Raw genomic sequence first — 19,139 nt, forward strand, 5'->3', positions numbered from 1 at the left:
GTGACACTCCCAGTCCATACCGCACCGAAGCGAGTCTGAACAGAATATGGGAGGCCATCGATCAAGACGGCATGCCCCGAAACGGTACGTTAATGAGACCAGTCAGGTGATGTTTTCGACTCCGATGTTAACATCAACTATGTTGATCAGGGATCGTGGGGCGACCAGGTGTAACTCAACTTGAGTCCATCGAGCTCAGCTTCTGTCTTCCTCTCGATCTGATGCATGTGATCTCGAACATCGGTCCACTCATGATGGAGATTTGGAATGGAACGCGGAAGGCTCCCTCATCCTCAAGTTTGGACCAAAAGATCACGTCCAAGTGCCTGAAAAAGATCGGAAGGTGGATCAGCGAAGGCAGAATTCAGATTCCAACAGGCTTTGGCGCCTCTTGTCGGGACCCTGTCTCATACAAAACCTTCAAAACCGAAGAATGGAAGAATTGGATTATCATGTACTCCCTCCCTCTGCTCAGTGCGGCAGGCTTTCCACCAGAGCACTTGTAAGCTCTTGATATTGTACCCTGCTCGAACCGGGGCCCGTCCTACGGTCGATGAGATACTTGATTCGAATTGATCCTAACAGTGATGCTATTGTGCCTAGATTGGGATGGAGGCGCTTTGTCTATGCCCTTCGATTGATGCTGCTTCCCCAGTTGAATGTTGCTCAATGCAATCAGATCGAAACAAATCTTCAGAGGTTCCAGGAGTACTACACAGAGCAAGTAGCACGAGACAGCAGTCCCTTCACTTGAGGATGTTGGGCAGCTCATTGATTCTCAATATCTAACCACGTATACTCGGAATGTATTCACCAGATCAATCGCAAATCTCCCAGAGTCACTTGAACCTCCTCCAGACAGAGCTCCAGACCTGTCTGGACTTCGTTTGATGAAAACCTACGTGCATCAGCTCCAACACTTACCCAGGTGCATCCGATTGTTTGGACCCCTAGTATATCAGTGGCAGTTTGAAATGGAAAGAACCTGTGGTTGGCTGAAGCTCATCGGGCGATCAAAGGTCCATCCAGTGGACAATATGGCCAATCGGCTCGTCCTCCAAAGCTCTTTGAGCGGTCCAAGCATTGCTCCGAACTTGACTTTGAGAGGAACATCCAGGTTGGGCGGAGATCCCGGGATATGGCCATCTTCCTTTGCAAACAATGGACGGACCTCGAATCAAGATAGCCGCGGAACCTTGTCTGGCCAGCAGCAAAAGCTGAAGCTACCCTCTGAACAAGTCGCGAAGCTAAAGAGCGCTTATGCCAGGACGATTTCTGCCAATTCCTCATACGGCTATCGTGAAGCCTTGCAATATGTCCATTCACTTTGGGATCAGAATTCGGACACTTGCTCCAAACACACCAAGATGGACGCGGGGGAACTACATGTCATATCTCAATCACATCGGATGAGCACGGCACATCATCGGATGAACTCTGTTGTGAAGGTAAGGCATTCGGCAGCGCGCGATAGCGAAGCCTCATATGAGCTAATGCATTCTGAATCTACAGGTTTGGACCAATATGCCCGATGCATCAGCAAGCAATCACCCATATTCTTCTGTCCGCTTCTATCAAGTCCAATATTTCATCAGCCACTCCTTTGATGGAGAAACAACAAACTGGGCATACTGTGTGATTCCAAAGATCAACATCAGATATGGAGATGACAGTTCAGGATACCGCCCATGCAACGAGTGCGCTACCTTCCACCTCGACAGCATGGAGTCAACGAATCATATCTTTGTTCCAGCCGATGCCATCGTTTCTACTGTCGGATACTTCGAGATGGAAGGCGGTGGGTACAGCTTTGCTGCAATTGGAGAGTGGATGGAGAGGCAAAGTCAGGCTGATACTCATACCAACTATTCCAGGTGGCTTTTATATTATCGAGCAAGATCCTCCGATTTGACAAGTCGATGCAAATGTCGCAGGTAGTTGGGCCAAAAAGTGCTTGAGGCTGCTTGATGACGAAGGGAGTTTGTCCGAACTTGACCCATAGTGACCATATCAGTGTAATGACAGGTCAAGTCGGAAGGTTTGGAATATAAATATCCCCCCGACCACCGCTTCCTGCCCGCTTCCGTCGTCAGGCTCAAGTCAATACTCCCCTCAGGCCCTCTCTATCCTAACTTCCTCGACGGGCCCGTGAGCCGATCGATGACATAGGTGCCGTTAAACGCATGCATATTGAGGATGAGCCGCATCATGAATATGCCTCTAATGTTATTAACTTTAACGCTTCCTCTTTCACTATCTTGAATATATCTCGAATGCAGGAAGCCATCCAAATCCAAGTAAGCTCCTTCATGACGATTGAGCATCATCTGAGAGAGCTCGAAGGCGACGCTTCAACTAACCGCATCGCTCATTCCCTCCAGATATCCTCGCCCCCATGGGACATTATCTTGATTATTATCATTTCGGGTTTGTTATCACTTGCGTTTTTACTGAACACGGCATATCATACCGCATTCTGTTTGCGACTCTGAGGTTAAACTGGCTGGTGGAGCAGTGACCACCGCGGGTTTGACCTAATCCTGGACTAGTTAGAACGGCCGAGGATTGCCCCAGGAGTTCACGGTGCCGCCCAACGGCGGTCGGAACTGGGGTGTCCGAAAGGCAGTTCTCAGAACGGGTCATGGTGAGGGAGAATGAGGATATGAGAGGTTCGGGGCCGGGAGAAACCGGGGCGGAGGGGTCCCTGAACGGAGCGGGACGGAGCGGGACGGCAAGCGAATGCCAAATCGGGCCAGAGCACGTGTGGGAAGCAACGCTGTTGATTGGCTAGCGAGCAGTCCCAAAATGGCATCGTTCAGACGAGGCTGCACCAGACTGTCGGCACACACGTGACTCATTCTGTGTCGAAATTGTCCTGCTGACCAGGTCCCGAGCCGAACACAGCCACTGCACAGGGGTCACGTCCTATTTTTTCATCGTGACGGTGTCTTGACTGTTTCGGTTGTCCCAGTTGTCCCGATTGTCCCAGTTGTCCCGATTGTCCCAGTTGTCCCGGCTGTCCCAGTTGTCCAGACCGACCAAGCAGGCCATCCTGCACCCTCAATGACACTCGTTCTGCATGCATCAGCAGTTCCGACATCTGTCGTCCGGCGTGCCGATCGGGCGGGTGGCAACCAGCGGGCTGAAACCAGACTTGCTGATACGGCAGGGGATCCTGCTGCTCCATGCACGAGCCTGCGATGCGGGGCAGCCCGGGCGGAGGCGGATATGTTGCGAGACCCGCAGAGCAGGGTGCACGACCGGAGACGGACGACAGAGGTTGTCTCGACAGCGATAGTTTCAACAGCGATGGTCTCGGCAGAGGTGGTCCACACCCCGGCGGGGGGGGGGAGAGGTTGCTCCTTTCTCTCGGCTGCATCATCACCCATCAGCAGACGGTGGGTCGGCAGAGTCGCTGCGCCGGGGACATATCCAAGCGCCGTACGACCAGCGGGCGGACGGATGCATGTTCGGCCGTTGGGCGGATCGGGTGTCCAGTGCTCGCCATCGGCAAGTCGTTCACTCCGTTTCGGCGGAACACAGCCGTGGCGAATGCGCTCAGCACCGACGGCATCCAAAGCGGCGATGTTGGGACGATGGGTAATATTGCTCGTAACGACATCGGCAAGTAACAACAGAGATATCTCCCAGTCGCTCCCCATGTAACAACAACAATTAACATCACCCTCAAGCGCGGTTGCATCACTCGCAGCAACTTGATATAAACAGCGCCACCACCATCGCCGCCTGTAACAACACCGATGCCGCTCGTAACAACACGCCACCACCACCCCGCCATCCGCCGATCCTCCGACAGCAGCGCCGGCTTCTCCGTTCCCTCCGCTCGCTCCTCGCCCCGACCTGCCTTGGGCCATGGTCTCGCTCCGCTCCTGCTATCCTCCGATGGCCGATGGCATATAAGCCCTCCAGAGCAGCGCCCGTCGGCCGTGTGGCCGTCGTGTGGTATCTTTGGCCGATCTGCGCTTACGATAGCACTCCAGAGCACCGGTTACTTTCTTGGTCTCGCACCCGCCTCCTCAATCGCTGGTGAATTGGGCTGCTCCCACACCGGTCTCCCTTCTCGCCAAGCCGCATCGGTCTTTTCTAACAACCTCCCGCTCCGTCCGAGATCCTGGTCCACTTCCACGGCTTTGCTCTGCTCTGCTACCGCTCCTTCCTCGTGACAAGACACATCCCCTCGACGTTACCATGTCGGCCCTATTGCTTCGGCATCTCTTGCGCACTGTCCTGGCCATGCTCTGGATCACCAGTGTCTCGGCGCTGACTCCCAGCCTCAGTCTGGCTGCAAATGTAGGATATCGCACTCGTCGTGCAGAGAGTGGCGCTCGCCAGAGTATGCCTGTCGATACTGCCAAAGGCCGTAAATACTACTCTTACAGTGTCATGATGCGTTCCAAACACTGCTCTAGACCGTCTGGGCTGCGGGCTCCAGCGTCTCCATCTCTGTCGTCTGGGCGGCCGGGAGCACCTTCCCAGCCAAAGGAAGGCTCGAGATCCTGCTCGAGGTATGCATTGCTGGTCCTGCTGTTTGAAGCGCCCCGTGCTTTGACGCTCAGCTTTGCTGCCGGCCTTGTCACTGGAACTGCCAAACTTGTCATTCAAGCTGTCAAGCTGGTCACTCAAGCTGTCAACCTGTTCCCTCGTGCTGGTCACTTTCGTTGCTTCTTCTCGCTCGCTAACATTGTGGTCTGGTCCTTACTTTGAATAGCCCGCAGGGATCTTGCTGGTCAACAAATCCATCCCGAGTGTCGCTGAAACCAAGGCCTACGCAGCCACCCTTCCGAAAACGCTTGAGCCTGGTGCAAGCACCCTCCGTCTGTGCGCCATCGGCACCACCACTTGCGTCGAAAGTACTCCCCTCACGATCGGTGCTGCTAGCTCCGGTACAACTGCCGCTGCCGCCTCGACGACCCTCAAGCATCAATCTGCCACCGGTCGAGCTTCCGGCTCGGCCGCACCCGCTGCTCTGTCCACGCTCGGCTCGGCTCCGTCAACTGGATCGAATGACTTTGGCGGCCTCAGCACCCCAGTGATCGCTGGCATCGCCGGCGGTGCGGCTGCCTTCCTTGCCCTTGTCGTCATCGGGTGTTGGTACTCTCGGCCCAAACCTTCCCGTACAAGCATGAGCTTTTCCCACAACGAGCTCGAGAAGGGCTTCCATTCCAAAGACCACTCGGGCTGGGCTTGCCAGAGATCCTCCAGGCTCTTTTTCTCGAAGCGGGCCACACAAGAGGACCTCCAGTTCCCATACACCACCATGGTCTCGGACCAGTCCAACAGTCATTCGTCCCAATCCCAGAGCACGGCCACGGTGACCTTCAATGACTGCGACCGACCAAGCCATGATGCTGGCCTGTCTCGCCCCAGCCAGGACGCTTTCCAGGCCGGGCCCGCTCCTGGAATGTCTCCGGCACGCACATCATCCACCAAGGCTGACCTTGAGCTCTCGCTGCCGCCTGTTCTCACCGATGCTCGCACGGTCCTTTTCTCGCGTGAATCTGAGCAGCTGGACGAGCTCGCTGTCGTCCCGAGCCAGAAGGTATTTGTTCTCAAGGTCTTCAGCGACAACTGGGCCTTTATCCAGACCCAGGCCGGCGAGCGTGGTCTTGTCCCAATGACGTATCTCAGCGGCAAAACAGTCTCCCCAGCACGTTCCTCCAACATCCCCGGCTCGTCGAGTTCCTCGGTCGTGTCAACTGCCGTAGACACATGGGGCTCGCCTCGATCCTCCAACTCGGCCGCAAACCTAATCAAGGCCAGCGAAGCACCACGAGACGGAGATTCGGATCAAGAGTCATCCGCAAGCCAAGGAGGTGACCTGGACATCACCGTGGCCCCGGTTCCGGAGTACCTCAACGCTGCTTTCCAGTACACCGCCACTCGTGCCGACGAGCTGTCACTCGGCCTCGGAGAACGCATCCGAGTGCTCAAGCGATTCAGAGATGGCTGGGGGCTGGGCCAGAATAGCCAAGGCCATATTGGCTTGATCCCGCTCAACTTTTTGCGATAAGCGAGGCGCACAGATCGCTTGCTTCCTCCTTCCCTCCCTCCCTCCAACTAAAACGGAATATGGCCGTATCTTTGGTTCCCCCACCTCCTGCCCTCTGCGTCTGCTTCACTTGCCCATTCAGTTTATTGCTCCATTCATCCATCCATCTATTCATCCATCCATCCCTTCATCCATCCATTCATCCATTCGTACACCTTATACACGCGCTGACGTGAGCGACCGACGACCTTGCATGCATGTGCGATGCGGTGTGATCCGCTGTAAGCGCACGCCCTCCCTACAGTACACCAAGCAGTACCCATAGCTTCCAAAACTCCTGCCATCGTCACTAAGAGGTCCTTATCCACGGAGGCCTATTGACGATATTTCCATCGCTGTTGCCACCGGATTCACGGACGGCACGACCTGTCCTGGGATAGACACATTCCTGAATACATCGGGTTGGTTCCCACTGACGACGGTCGACGTACTTCCTGTGGTCATGTCTCGACAAGATTGATGATCGCACTCCCAGATTGCCAACAGTGTGTGAGAGTCGATCGGGCTGAGGATCGCCTGGGGTCGGCGCGGTGTTTCTGTGGACGGGCGTGGCCGCGCTAGTATATAGATAGACAAGGGTGTATTCAAGAACGATGGTCGTGTCGCTACTTGATCCAGTGCTGCTTGGGCTTGCCAGCGACGCGATCTTCTCGGACTCACTGAGTCTGTGGGTTGGCGACGGGCTTCAGGATCGGGAAAGCGAGAACGTCTCTGATACGAGTCGAGCCCGTCAGCAGCATGCAAAGGCGATCGATGCCGAGGCCCCAGCCAACCGTCGGAGGCAGGCCGTAGTCCAGAGCAGTGACAAAGTCTTCGTCCAGAATCTGGGCTTCGGCATCGCCGGCACTGCGATCCTATTCCGGAGAGTCGCGCCACAGGCAAAATGTGAAGGAACAGGAAGGGAGGATGACGAGGAGGAGAACCAAGTCGAGCATGTGTCGGTGTGAGCATAGCCGGCATCGACTCACTAGTCCATCGGAGTCCGATAGACAGGGCAGGCGATGCCTCGGCCAACACGAGAGAAGAGCAATGTACCTTCATTTGGCTCTCAAATCGCCGCCGTTGTTCGTCTGGGTCGTTCAGCTCACTGTAGGCGTTGATGACTTCCTTGCGACCAATGATGAGCTCAAACCGGCTGGCGGTTCCCTGGATGCAAAATAACGGCAGGGATCAGGGATGGGCTTGAGCGCGATTTGGGCTGGGAAGCACAGCCGGAGTTACGAGGATGCACAAATCAGCGAATGAGTTGCCTCCCTCCTCTCCTCCGGGGAGAGGAGTGCGATTGCGGTATGGCGATTACCGTGTGCAGGCGCTCCTTCGAGAGTGGCGACATGACGAGCGGGTGGCCGCACAAGAACGTGGGCTGAACGCAGATCGGCTCGATGAAATGGGATATCAGTTTGTCGATAACTCGGGAAAGGGTGTGTGGAGGCGAGCAGGGAATACCGTGCTTGTCACAGATGCCCAGCAGCTCGGGTAGAGAGGCTGGACCAATGAACAGGACAAGTCGCGAGATGTCAGCTGCGAGAGATCTGTGTCACACTCTCCCTCTCCCTCCCTTTCTCATGAGGACAATTGCCGAATTTCAAGTTGCGAAATAAATGACAACAGGCACAAACCTTGCTCGTTCAGCGGGGGGAGGCTTTGGCCAAGCTGCTCCTCCAGGAACGGCACAATGTCGATGCGTTGGAACGGCTTTCCAAAGTCCAGAACGACTTGCTCGGGTGCCTCACTACTGCCGATCTTTGTCTCCGCCGTGGCTGTGCCAGTGACGGAGATGCAAATGTCTGCCAAGGGAGCCACGTCCTTCTGGGTGAGCTTATACCGGCTCTCGATCGGAAATTGCCACAGAGACAGTGCCCGACTGCTCACCTCGCAAAAGCTCCTCGGTCATGTCCATCATCGACTCGAGATCCGAGTACGCCTGGTAGAACTCGCAGGTCGTGAATTCTGGATTGTGCGTAGCATCAACGCCTGTTGCCGAGGGTGGATGCGTGGTTCAGCGGGTGAGCACGTCAACGAACCCATGCGCTCGAGGGCGAGCCTGGTCTTGCCAGCAACGCCGCCACCGCACAATCGAGCGCACCTTCGTTGCGGAATTGCTTTCCAATCTCGTAGACGCGATCGAGGCCGCCAATGACCAGCTGTTTCAGATAGAGCTCTGGCGCGATCCGCAGCTGCAGGTCCAGATGAAGATCGTTCATGTGTGTCGAGAAGGGTTTGGCATTTGCGCCGCCAACTTGGCTGGAAAGGATGGGTGTCTCAACCTCTACGAATCCGCGGCTATCGAGGAACTCACGCAGCCGACGAATGATCTGATGATGGGTAGGCGATGTCTCAGTATTGGTATTCCTGTGGGTGTCGATGGTCGACCAGCGACCTCACCCGACCTGGGCTCTCAGATAGTCAGAGGGCCACATTCGGCCCAAATCATTGCGGCAATCGAAATTGAAATTGAAATTGAAATCAAGGTTGGGGCCAAGGCAAGTGCAAAGCGAGTCGAGCGCGTCTGACCTTGGAGCGAGTTCGAATGCGATCAACCGAGTCTTTGTTGACAAGCATATCCAGATACCGCTTTCGAAATCGAGATTCCTGGGAGCCGCAGGCGTGCCGGTGAGTTGTAGGGATAATGCAACGACTCAGCCAAAGCCGAAAGCAGCGACCAGGGCAGTGTGCCAGTTCGAGCGGGGCAACCTTATCCTGGCAATAGTGGGAAAGTGACAGGATGACTTACGGGGTCGTCGAAGCCGAGCTTGTATGGCACAAGCCGCAGGGCAGGCGCAAGAATGCGGATCTGCTTCAGCTCGATACTGAGCTCTCCAGAGGGCGTCCTTCCGGGATAACCGATGGCCTCTGCACAGACCAATGAGCCAAGCCAGCCGGAGGAGCATTAGCTGGATACAGACGCTCGCCGGTCTCCATCGCTTGCATGCTTTTGGGAGGATTTGGGCGTAGCCATGGGGAACTGTCTGACTACGCTCGCATCACCGGGTGCACATACACTTGGGCAGAGCCAAGTCATTGCTGCGTCCGTGCATACCAACGACATCGCCGGGATTGATGAGGGGCATCAGATCTTGGAATTCCTTTGAGGACTGATACTCGCTGAGCTTTGCCACCAGCTGCAGCTGGCTGTCGGCGTGGGCAATATCGAGAAACTGAAGCTTTTTGCTGGCACTGCGCTTTGCAACGACTCGACCTATGTACATGCATTATGCAGGTAGCCAAGGGATCAGCACTTGGGAGGGCTGCCGACTGAGGCACTGTATCCTTGTCCGGTGACGATCTCAGGGCAGGGCGGAGTGACCGGGCTGACCTGTTGTCCTCAGCAGCACCGACTTGTCCCATTGGCCATTCTCCAGCCGCGTTGACTGCGATTGAATGATGGATGAGATGCAGGAGTGTCCGGCGATGGCCGACTTTGTGCTAAAGTCGGGGTATGCGGCGTATCCCAGCTCCCGAAGAGCCTCGAGCTTGGCAACGTCGCGGGTATCGTCGTGGGGCGGGTTTGGTTGGGGCGGCTGTCGAAGCCCTGCTTGTGTAGGCTGCGAAGCATACCGGCGGAGAGGGGCCAGCAGACAGCGATACGGGCGAACTGGACTCAGGAGCCGTGCTGGCAGCATTGTTGCAAATGGAATGCCGATGCTGCCGTGCCGGTATGGTTATGGTGTGGTGTCGATCGAGGCGAGCCAGGACCGGCGAGATCGATGACCACAACGCGAGGCGACACTATGAAAAAAATTCCTTGTTAAAATGAGCGAGAACGAAAAAACGCGCTCTCGGAGCCACCTCGGTCGGCGAGAAGAGCAGTCTCTGGGGAGAGACCCCCGAGGGAAGGCGAGAAGCCTCTCGCCGTCACACACACACACTTTGCACACACACACACATCCGCACACACACACTTTGCACAAGGGAGTCAAACACCTCTCATCGACCATCCCAAGAGGGATGGCAACCCCGAAGTGGACTGCCCAGAATATGGGCGACCCGGCATCCACTGTCGAAATACTCAAGGAACAGTGCGAGATACTTACAGTCTATCCAGAAATAAACGGGACAGATCCCATTTCTGGCTTCAGATGTTTGAAGCCCGCTGACTGACTTGTAGGCCCAGCGGGTAGGCCATGGCATTGCACTCCTGTCTTCGTTGGCAATCTCTTTGTTTTGGTTGGTTTGGGAAGCACAGTCTTGAATACACCCGGTCGATCTCCTGTGGCGATGATCGACTGGCATACCGAGATCATATTCCTGGCTGCATTGATGTCTCGATCCCACAGCGTATGGCAGCTTGTACAGCTCCGTACAAAATGTGGCTTCTCGACATCAAGATACTCGGGTGACTCGAGTCGCTTGGCTTCCCGAAAATGTGAGCACACCTGGGATGTGTTGAACTCGTTCACCGAGCACACATGGATCTTGGAGACGGATCGGTCTGGTGGTCGTCTCTGGTGGTGGTGGAACTGCTCAAAGTACTTGGCAAACCTGAGTCTCCTGGGACTGGATGCATATCCCTTCCCCTGTTTCCAGGATGCATCCCCAAAGGCAATCACCACTTCGGTCTCCTTTGGTGCCTGGTCGATGACTTGCTTGCACATCTCGTGGACGGTGCGCTGTCGCTTGCTGTGGAGATCGAGTCGCTTGAATCGCCGTCGCCGGGTCAGGCTGAAGTACAGCTGTTTGTCCAGCATGTCTCCATCGAACACATGGCGAATGTATTGCAGGAAGGGAGCCAACCCAGGGATCTTGGGGCTCGGTGTGGTGCTCATCCATTTCTGCAGACCAAGGATCTTGTGGGTGCTCTGGATCCACTTGGTCGCCTGGGTGATGTCCTTCGCTTGGGAGCCATCTGGCGAGAAAATAGCGACGATGGCTGGTTCTGCCCTTGGGGAAGAAAGAATCTCCTCAAAACCAGCGCATTTTGGGCTGGCAGAGATACTGCGCAGTGGCGTCCTTGATTCAGATCCAGAAACGCATCGCTCGCTCAATCAGTCGTGGGAAGACATCTTGTCAAGGTGAGTCTTGCCCGATAGCCAAACGATCATGTCATCTCGCTGACACACAGCCACGCTTGACTAGGTTTCCAACCAGAGAGATTCAGATGGTGGTGGCTCTTGTCCGCAATCGGAGTGGAGCTTCCAACAATGATACAATTGGTCATTCCTCCACATCAATCGCCCACCACCACCGTCAATTGGCTCAAGACGATACCAAATGCCGTCAACCGACCATGGCTGGATTCCAACTTTTGCTGCGCTACATACAACGTGACTTTCGGGTGACCGAGATGAGCAGCCGCGAGGGGCCGGAAAAATTTGATGGTGCGAAATCGCTGGGCTGCGCGCGGCAACAATGAAATCGCTTCATTGAGCACGACTGCGCACGACACACTCTGCGACATTGGAGCAACAGTTTCTGTGAAGCGCGTGCAGCGGTGCGGAGGGGCGTGCGACGTTAGTGCGACAACGGTGCGACGCGGCGGTGCGATTTAGTCTGTGAGTACACACAACAACACCACAACAGCACAACAGCACAACAGCACAACAGCACAACAGCACAACAGCACAACAGCACAACAGCACAACACCACAACAGCACAACAGCACAACAGCACAACAGCACAGCACACGCCCTCGGCAATGGCACTTCCTCGCCGGACCGCCCTCGTCCTTCGTTTTGTCAATTGATCGATCGATCGGCCTGTCGATCCCGGCGACCCTTTGCGCTCTGGCCTGCAATCTGCGTCCACGAGTCTGTTGCTTCCGTCTGGCTCTGCAAAGTACGCCTCTGGCCGACAACTCCCGCTGCTGCTGCTGCTCGTCTTGTCTTGCAAATGTCCCGGAATCTCGTCCGGCACACCCTTTCGAGATCCTGTCTTGTCGCCTCGACCGCCTCTCCCACTCCCTCTGGCCTCGCCAAACCCCCTCCAACCACCAGCGACCCCCATCACTATTCACACCAGCGCAGCTGTCTCGCATCTGTTTCTCCTCGTCGTGGCTTCCTTTGCGTGGGCATCGTGTCCGGTCCGATTGCCGCTGCTGTCCGCCTGCTTCGATCCAGCAACATCTCTCTCGCTCCGCGTCTGTTTCGACTTGAGACCATTCTCGGCTTCTGTCTCCGTCTTTGTCTGCATCATCGTCGCTCCTTCCCACCACCCTCCTCTTCGTCCTGTCTCCGCTGGCTCTATCCTGGCTCCTCCTGGCCACTCGCCCAATCTGCCGGCATCGCTGCCGATCCATGCATTTCCTGGATGCCAGAGTCCGAAAGCGCGATCGCAACGTCCCAGCAGCTCGCTGATTCATGTCCTCTCGCCACCTTTCCTTTGTCGACAGATCCCAGGCGCCTGCTCCCGCCCACATCGACGGCTCGTTGCGTACCCCATCCTCGACTCTCGATTCAAATTCGCTCCATCTGAGGAACTTGCTGGCTTCCTCGATCCGCCAACATCCCTCCGCTGTTCCGGACCGGCAGCGCTTGATGGTGGCCAACAACAATGGGACCATGGGTGATCCTGGCATGACCTCGGTGACTCACTCGGCCCCCGCATCCTCGCCTGCTGTACCGCCCCAGCTCATTCTCCACCTGCGCAACCAAGCTCTGAAACTTGAGGAAGAGAAGTTCATGTATGTTCCCTGTCGCGCTGTAGCAACCTCTCCCCGACAGAGGCTCGCTTTCTTAGAAGCGCTTGCTAACTCGTTTGGCATCGCAACGCTCGCCTTGGTGCCGCTTGCGATCCACCACGGGTGCTGATTCTGCTTTCAACCCAACGATTCATCGCGAATCCGCCGGTCTCGCTTTCCCCTTTGCCCTCGCTTCAACTCGCGTCTTGCGAACTCCGCCCGTCCATCGATCCACATACATGGCCATGTCCGTCCACTCCCGAATCATGGCTGCATGGGCTGCCTTCAAACCATATTGTCCACACCGGCCTTGCACGTAGGATGAGTGCAACACGACGCGAGGATCTCCTTCGCGAGCTGTTTGTTCGCGATGCCATCGTGAGAAACCGCGAGATGAGTCCCTTCACCCTCAACTTCTCGATAGATGAGAGGCTATTCAACGACTTCAAGATGTCGCTCGACAGCGAGAGGTTGGTGTCGGTTTCGGAGCTTGTGGAGGGCCTTGGCTCGGATGTGATTTGTGCCAAGGCTGTGAATCTGCGCAAACCGAGGATCGGGCATGTGCCTGCTACTCGCCAATAACCTGCTCTAACTCAGATGGTTCGCACCTGTATCCCTCGTCTTACGGATCGCCAGAAAAGCGCAGGTTGGTTCTCTCCCTCCACTCAGCTTGGTATCTCGCACCAGTTGCTCTGCTGGGATACTGTTACTGCCCGAGTATCCCATTGACAAATGTCGTGTTGCATCCAAACCACCCGTATCCCAGGACCACCAACAACCCAGCCACACTATCTCGGGTTCATCGCACGACTCCACCACCCACTCGAAGAGCGCCTTTGGGGATCGTCAACACAAGATACCATCATCTGGTTCGCAGAGACCCGCTCTGTCTGTAGCCATGACCGGGCTATCAGCGTCATCCTCTCACCCTGTTCCAATGACATCAGCGACCCCTTCACCAGTGTCGTCGATCCCCACATCGGCAACTGCCCCGGGAATAATTTCCGCACCTCAGCCTCAGCTATCCCCGTCCATTGCACTTCCACAGCAACCTCCCATCCAGACAACTGCATCAGCCCAGTCTCCGCTCTCACACCCGCGACCGACACAAACACCGACTCTGGTGTCCGGACAACAGCTAGCACAGGCTCCCAAGCGTCCCCAGTCGCTCCAGTCTGATTCCTCGCAGATCATCATGGCCGCGGTATCCTCCCTCGCTCGATCAAAGAGCCATGTTGCTGAATCGCAGACCAAGGCACCGACACCTGGCCCGGACTCGGCTACGGCACGTTCAGAGAAGCCCACAAATCTACTGGAATCGGATGGAACTGCGGCGACAATACATGAAGAAACGACCAAGCCACAAAACCATGTTGCAGACATGGCATCAGCCCCTCATTCCATCGAGACTGCTGCGCAATCCCAGGGGCTGTCGTCAGTCTCGGAGCCAAGGTCGGCAGCCCCCATTCCAAGACCGGATACAGAGGCACCTCCAACCTTAGCTGCGATGGAGCCAGCCTCGCACCATCCACACCAAGCGGCGGACTCTGCAGAGACGCCCAGCACCGCTGGGATTGTTCCGCAAAAACGACCGACAGCGGAGCCCAGCGCCACGGATGAGAAGCGTCGGCGTCTCTCGATATCCAGCGGACCCCCGGCAGCGAGCGTAAGTGTCCGCATCGTCCCTCGGGCTCACTCACGGTGTTGGCACAGCTGTGTTGCTGCCTTTTCTCGGCCCACTGATTACGCACCGGTTGCTCTGTCGATGCGTCCATAGCTCCAAGCCGAGCGGACCAAAACAGTCTCCGAGCCTGCTGCTTCACCACTGGCAGCGCTTCCTCAAAGCCCTTCAAAGGCCAGCGCGCCGACTCCCTCGCACGGTGGCATTCCCAGCCGAGCAGCAGTCACGCCAGCAGCCACCATTGCACAGGTGCCTGCTATACCTTCCGATGCCCCTTCGACACCAAGCGCTTCAGCGACGACTTTGACCACTGTTTCCGCGACAGTCACAGGCGAACAGACCACGCATATCCATATTGCCTCTGCGCCTGCGGTTGCGTCCGAAAGGAGAGAAGCGGCAGTAGCCGTTGCTCCCGAGCCTGCGCCGGGGGGCTCCGTTGGATCGGCATCAGTGTCTACATCCACAAGGCCAGCACCCGTTGCGGTACAGCCGACGCAGTTGGCACCAACTTTGGCGAAGGATGTGTCGTCCGTCAGTGAAGCAGCCAAGCCGCCAATCCATACTCTCCCAGCGGCTGCAGATGCTAAACTTGCATCTCCTCAGCCCACTCCGACAAACAAACCTGTGGGACCAGCGGCCGCTCCACCAAGCACATCATCGCCACTACCGTCTTACCCCGCAGCTCCCGAGCCCCGGGTCACATCAATCCGGTTCGTCCCTAGAGCCACTGCTGATGCCAGGCGGTCTGTGCCGGACGATCGTCAAACTGCTTCCAAGTCCGCCGACTCCGAAACGAAAGGATACGACTTTTATGCATGGCAGCTGAAGGTCGCTGCAACCCAACTTACGCCGCTGCTGCAAAATGCGCCAGTGGCTCTGACGACGAACGATTGGATGGTGGGTGTATTCCGCCAGCGGGGTGCTCGTAGTGTGCACGGATGAGTCGGCATGGCATTGCATTTGGCCTGATCATTTTTCAGCCCCTCTGCCTATGAATTCGATTGGTTTGGCCCATCCCTTATACTGCATCCGACCGCGGCACCCGCGGGTACTCTTATACTTACCGTGCTGTCTCTTCTCTCGGTCAACTAGTTTGCACGCGATGAGGCCAAGCAGCTCAAGACGCTTCAGCGGATAGAGCAGCTCAAGAGTACAAACGAGTGGAGCTTCAAGCAGCTCAAGCCCCAGGCTCCGCCACCACGTGCTAAGGTCCAATGGGACCACCTCCTGGACGAGGCCGTAAGTGTTGCTGCGTATTCTGAAATCGAAAGAGTTTCCTGATCCCGATGCCTCTGAAGATATGGAGGTGCTTTTCTGTTGGCTGGGGTACTGCACTCTTGCAAGCAGTGATTCTCACCTCGGCTTCTGGTTTGTGGCTGTTGCTTGGCAGAAATGGCTTCGGGAAGACTTTCGACAAGAACGCAAATGGAAGATCGCCGCTGCCCGCCAGTTGTCTCTGTGGATCATGGAGTGGCATGGGTCAAGCGACCGATCGGCCCTGTGCATCAAAGTAAGCTTTATGATGGGCTGGCTGTCGCACCTCCGCTGACTATCGAATCAGGCTTGCGATGACATGGGCCATGTACGCACCGCGGCTCTCCCTGACCAACTTTCCTTTTGCGACGATATTCTGGACTGCCAGGCTCGCCCTCCGCCCGCTATAACTGAAACAAGACTCGAAGAAAGCTCGGTATTTGATCAATTCGTATCGGCCGACGCCGTTGGTCCATCGAATATGCTATCAGCAGTCAAGAGCGAGACCGAGGAGTCTTCTGCATATGCATCTCGCGATTACGGTGCTTCCTCTGAGCAGCCGTTGTACCGGCCGGATGACGATAAAGTGGTCGCCACAACGACCTCTGCCAATCGCGGCACCGGTATCCTCCACGCGGATGAAAACGGGGAAAACTCGGTTGTTCCAAGCGTTTTGCTGGACCCTGAGTCGCTCATCTATCCCCTCGGACCCGAGTTCTCGTCCGAGGCCCTGGATCTCTATATCGAAAGCAAAGCCGGCTCCTCGAAACCCAAAGTCGTTCCGATGCCGCTCTGGGGCTTTAGTTCGTCGAAGGATGGCCAAAGCGACAGGGAATACCGTCCCGACGGCTACTACGAAGATCGCATCGTTCCTGTATCGGCGCTCTTCACACAAAGCCTGGCTGTCTCAGCGATCGATCAGTATCACAAAAATGAGAAGAGCGTTGCGGGTTCCTTTGCATCTTCGGCAGAGACCGCACCCCCTTCCTTGCTTTTGCCTCAAGATATCCATACACACGAATCAATCTTGGAATCTCGTAAGTCGCCTGGTCCCGATCCTCCCCCCTGTTCAACGCTATACGTTGATCGTGAACTGCCCTCGCTGAGCCACACAGCCGTAGCCCATGGCCTGGACTGTTGCTTTTCCGCATTGTTCCGGAAATGATGCCAGGAGAGGGCAGTGCGCTGTTAAGGATTGATACTAATGTTCGGCTCTTCATTCAGCGCTCTTTGGCTCGCCGAAACGGACGGATGCTCGAGATGTGCCACCTCCATCTTCGCCGGCACCCGCCAGCGAAAACAGTCGACGGCCTCTCAACTGGAACGCCGTCGAGGACGAGCAGCTCCTTCTGTATGCACCAATCTTCCAGTTCAATTGGCTGATCATGAGCGACGTCCTGCAGAACGGGCCGGCATGCATGAAGGAGCCCAGAACGCCGTGGGACTGCTACCAGCGATACAAGTCGCTTGCTCTGGCTAGCGACCACACTTCAGCGTCATCTGTGACAGCGTCATCGTCCAAAGGCGCGCTGGAGCCTCCCGGTCTCGGCTCGTCGTCCGGGTACTCGGCCATCGTCAAGTCTATGGCCTTGATGACCTCCAAGAAGCGCGCTGAAGCCCGGAGGAGGATGAAGAAGCATATATTGATCTTTGAGCACATCCACGAGTTGAGTGCGGAGAAGAAGCGCAAGGAGCTGGCCTCAAAGTCAACCAATGGTACGGCCTGTTGTCTGTGCATCTGTGTTTCGCCTGGCGCATGTTTCGAGTGAGGTGCTGATGAGTGCGTGGTGATTTGGCATGTCCTCTGCACCCTGCCAAATAGATTGCAACCGAAAGCCATGTCGTTGATTTCTGCTACTGCTGTCGTGGCACTCCGCTGACACCTTCTCCCAAACACCCTCACCTCCCCTCCCTCTCAGTCAACATCCGCAAGACTGTTCATGAGACCCATACGCAGGCCGTGATGGACCATGGATGCCGGCCGCTCAGCCCCAAAACACTGAGCGAGATGAAGGATAAGCGCGACCGTGAGCTCAAGATGGAGAGGCATGCTGCCGCCGCTGCTGCCGCCGCGGCTCAAGCGCACTCGCTCCAGAATGTTCGTCCGCCCCACCACGCCATTGCCCGACCCCCTCCCGGGGTCCCCGCGACCCTTCCACACTCGCCGTACGGATATGCAGTGCGACCGATGATTCCTGCGCATATGCCTCCAAGGTCGCCTGCAGCCCAAGGGCCGATTCCCAATGCCGGGGTGGTACGGCCACCCCCTGGAAGCAACGGACCCGCCCCTGGAGCCAGCGGTGTTGCAGCCACAACCCAGATGCTGGATGCGGCGCAGTCCTCACCACAGCCGCAGCCTGTTCCTCTACCAATAGGCGTCCCTTCAGCTGCCGCTGCAGTAGCGACCCTGCAACAGACAAACCATTCCCCCGGTCTTCCGACCGGCGAGGATGCCGCTGTCCAAGCCCGCTTATCGACCCCAATTGTTGCTGCTGCCCAGCTGGTCACTTCTCAGCCGCAGTCGCCACAAATCCCGACAGCGGTTACAGCCAACTCGATCTTGTCACAGCAAATGCTGCGTACAATGGCCATGCGCCCGCACATGTCCTACTCCGCAAATCCCATGCAAGGTAGGCCACGGCGCGGGTTGTGGGTCGCCCCCGGCCAGCGCGCTGCGATAGCTTGCACGGACATGAGCAAGAGAGTCTATTGGATGGGAGCGGTGAGCTTCGAGCTGTATCTGCTGGCCATATTCGTGTGATTTCTCACCACGCCTCATCCTTGGTACAAATCGACGTGTTTTCTGCCACCTAGGTGCCGGGATGATGATGCAGTACGCCAACTTGATTCCGTCCATGAACCCGATGGTCCAGGCACATCTCCAGCAGCCCATCTCGCGCCCTGGCGAGACTGCCATGAATGCTGCCGCCCATTTTGCGCTGCAACAAGCCAAGCAGCCCGTGGTATGTTGTGTTGCCGAGGACTGTCCATAAGACAGCGCGCTCGGGTGATGAGCTCGCCTGCATAGTGAAGCTGTGTTGTCTCACATGCCTACGCTGCTGACGCTGCATACACCATCATTGTAGCACCCGATGCTACTGCGCCCACAGCAGAACTTTTCTCAGCACTTTATCTCCCAGCATCCCCAACTGCAGATGCAACAGCTCCAGCAGCTTCAACTTCAACAGCAGCAGCAACAGCAGCAGGCTCTTCAAGAAGGAATCCAGTCCCAGGCCAGCATGTCGTCGGTCCTGGGAGTGCCTGTGCCATCGTCAATTCCACTTCCTCACCCAAACCCACAAGCACGCGCCTCTCCGGCGCCGCTGTTGAACCCTTCGGGCTCCTCACCCCGAAACTCACCGCGACCAGCCCCCGCAGTTCTCTCCGGACTCATCGAGGGAGACCCGGGCGTCGGCATGGGTTCCGCAGGGCCATCTCCGCTGGGTCAGAAATGAGAGGCATACCTACATGATCGAGCCATACCCTTCCTCCCGCTCGAGCCGGCTTCGCTGAAAGC

The 19,139-nt window shown here is 56.5% G+C and overlaps 3 protein-coding genes across 3 annotated transcripts; 2 read left to right on the plus strand and 1 right to left on the minus strand.

Annotated features, from left to right (window-relative positions):
- Window positions 1–4,042: 4,042 nt before the first annotated feature.
- BJ171DRAFT_121009 (uncharacterized protein) lies at window positions 4,043–6,201 on the plus strand. The gene is made up of 3 exons (XM_053105557.1): window positions 4,043–4,311; window positions 4,431–4,526; window positions 4,730–6,201. The coding sequence occupies exons 1-3, from the start codon at window positions 4,210–4,212 to the stop codon at window positions 6,029–6,031; spliced, it is 1,500 nt and encodes a 499-aa protein (XP_052966291.1). The 5' UTR covers window positions 4,043–4,209; the 3' UTR covers window positions 6,032–6,201.
- A 339-nt stretch (window positions 6,202–6,540) lies between these two features.
- On the minus strand, window positions 6,541–9,759 carry BJ171DRAFT_121004 (uncharacterized protein). Its single transcript, XM_053105556.1, has 10 exons — window positions 9,387–9,759; window positions 9,111–9,269; window positions 8,805–8,923; window positions 8,585–8,662; window positions 8,157–8,385; window positions 7,943–8,044; window positions 7,690–7,857; window positions 7,371–7,555; window positions 7,106–7,216; window positions 6,541–6,924 (listed from the first exon to the last, which is right to left on the minus strand). The coding sequence occupies exons 1-10, from the start codon at window positions 9,691–9,693 to the stop codon at window positions 6,727–6,729; spliced, it is 1,656 nt and encodes a 551-aa protein (XP_052966292.1). The 5' UTR covers window positions 9,694–9,759; the 3' UTR covers window positions 6,541–6,726.
- Window positions 9,760–12,583: 2,824 nt separating this feature from the next.
- On the plus strand, window positions 12,584–19,077 carry BJ171DRAFT_582192 (uncharacterized protein; the record flags this gene model as incomplete). Its single annotated transcript, XM_053114155.1, has 11 exons — window positions 12,584–12,690; window positions 13,008–13,157; window positions 15,091–15,265; window positions 15,461–15,607; window positions 15,759–15,878; window positions 16,011–16,659; window positions 16,847–17,338; window positions 17,542–17,876; window positions 18,123–18,252; window positions 18,437–18,585; window positions 18,709–19,077. 11 exons carry the CDS (start codon window positions 12,584–12,586, stop codon window positions 19,075–19,077), a joined length of 2,823 nt encoding a protein of 940 aa, XP_052966293.1.
- Window positions 19,078–19,139: the final 62 nt, after the last annotated feature.

The sequence above is a fragment of the Polychytrium aggregatum genome, assembly GCF_025602895.1.
Source record: "Polychytrium aggregatum strain JEL109 chromosome Unknown BJ171scaffold_20, whole genome shotgun sequence".
NCBI classification, from domain to species: Eukaryota; Fungi; Chytridiomycota; class Chytridiomycetes; order Polychytriales; genus Polychytrium; species Polychytrium aggregatum.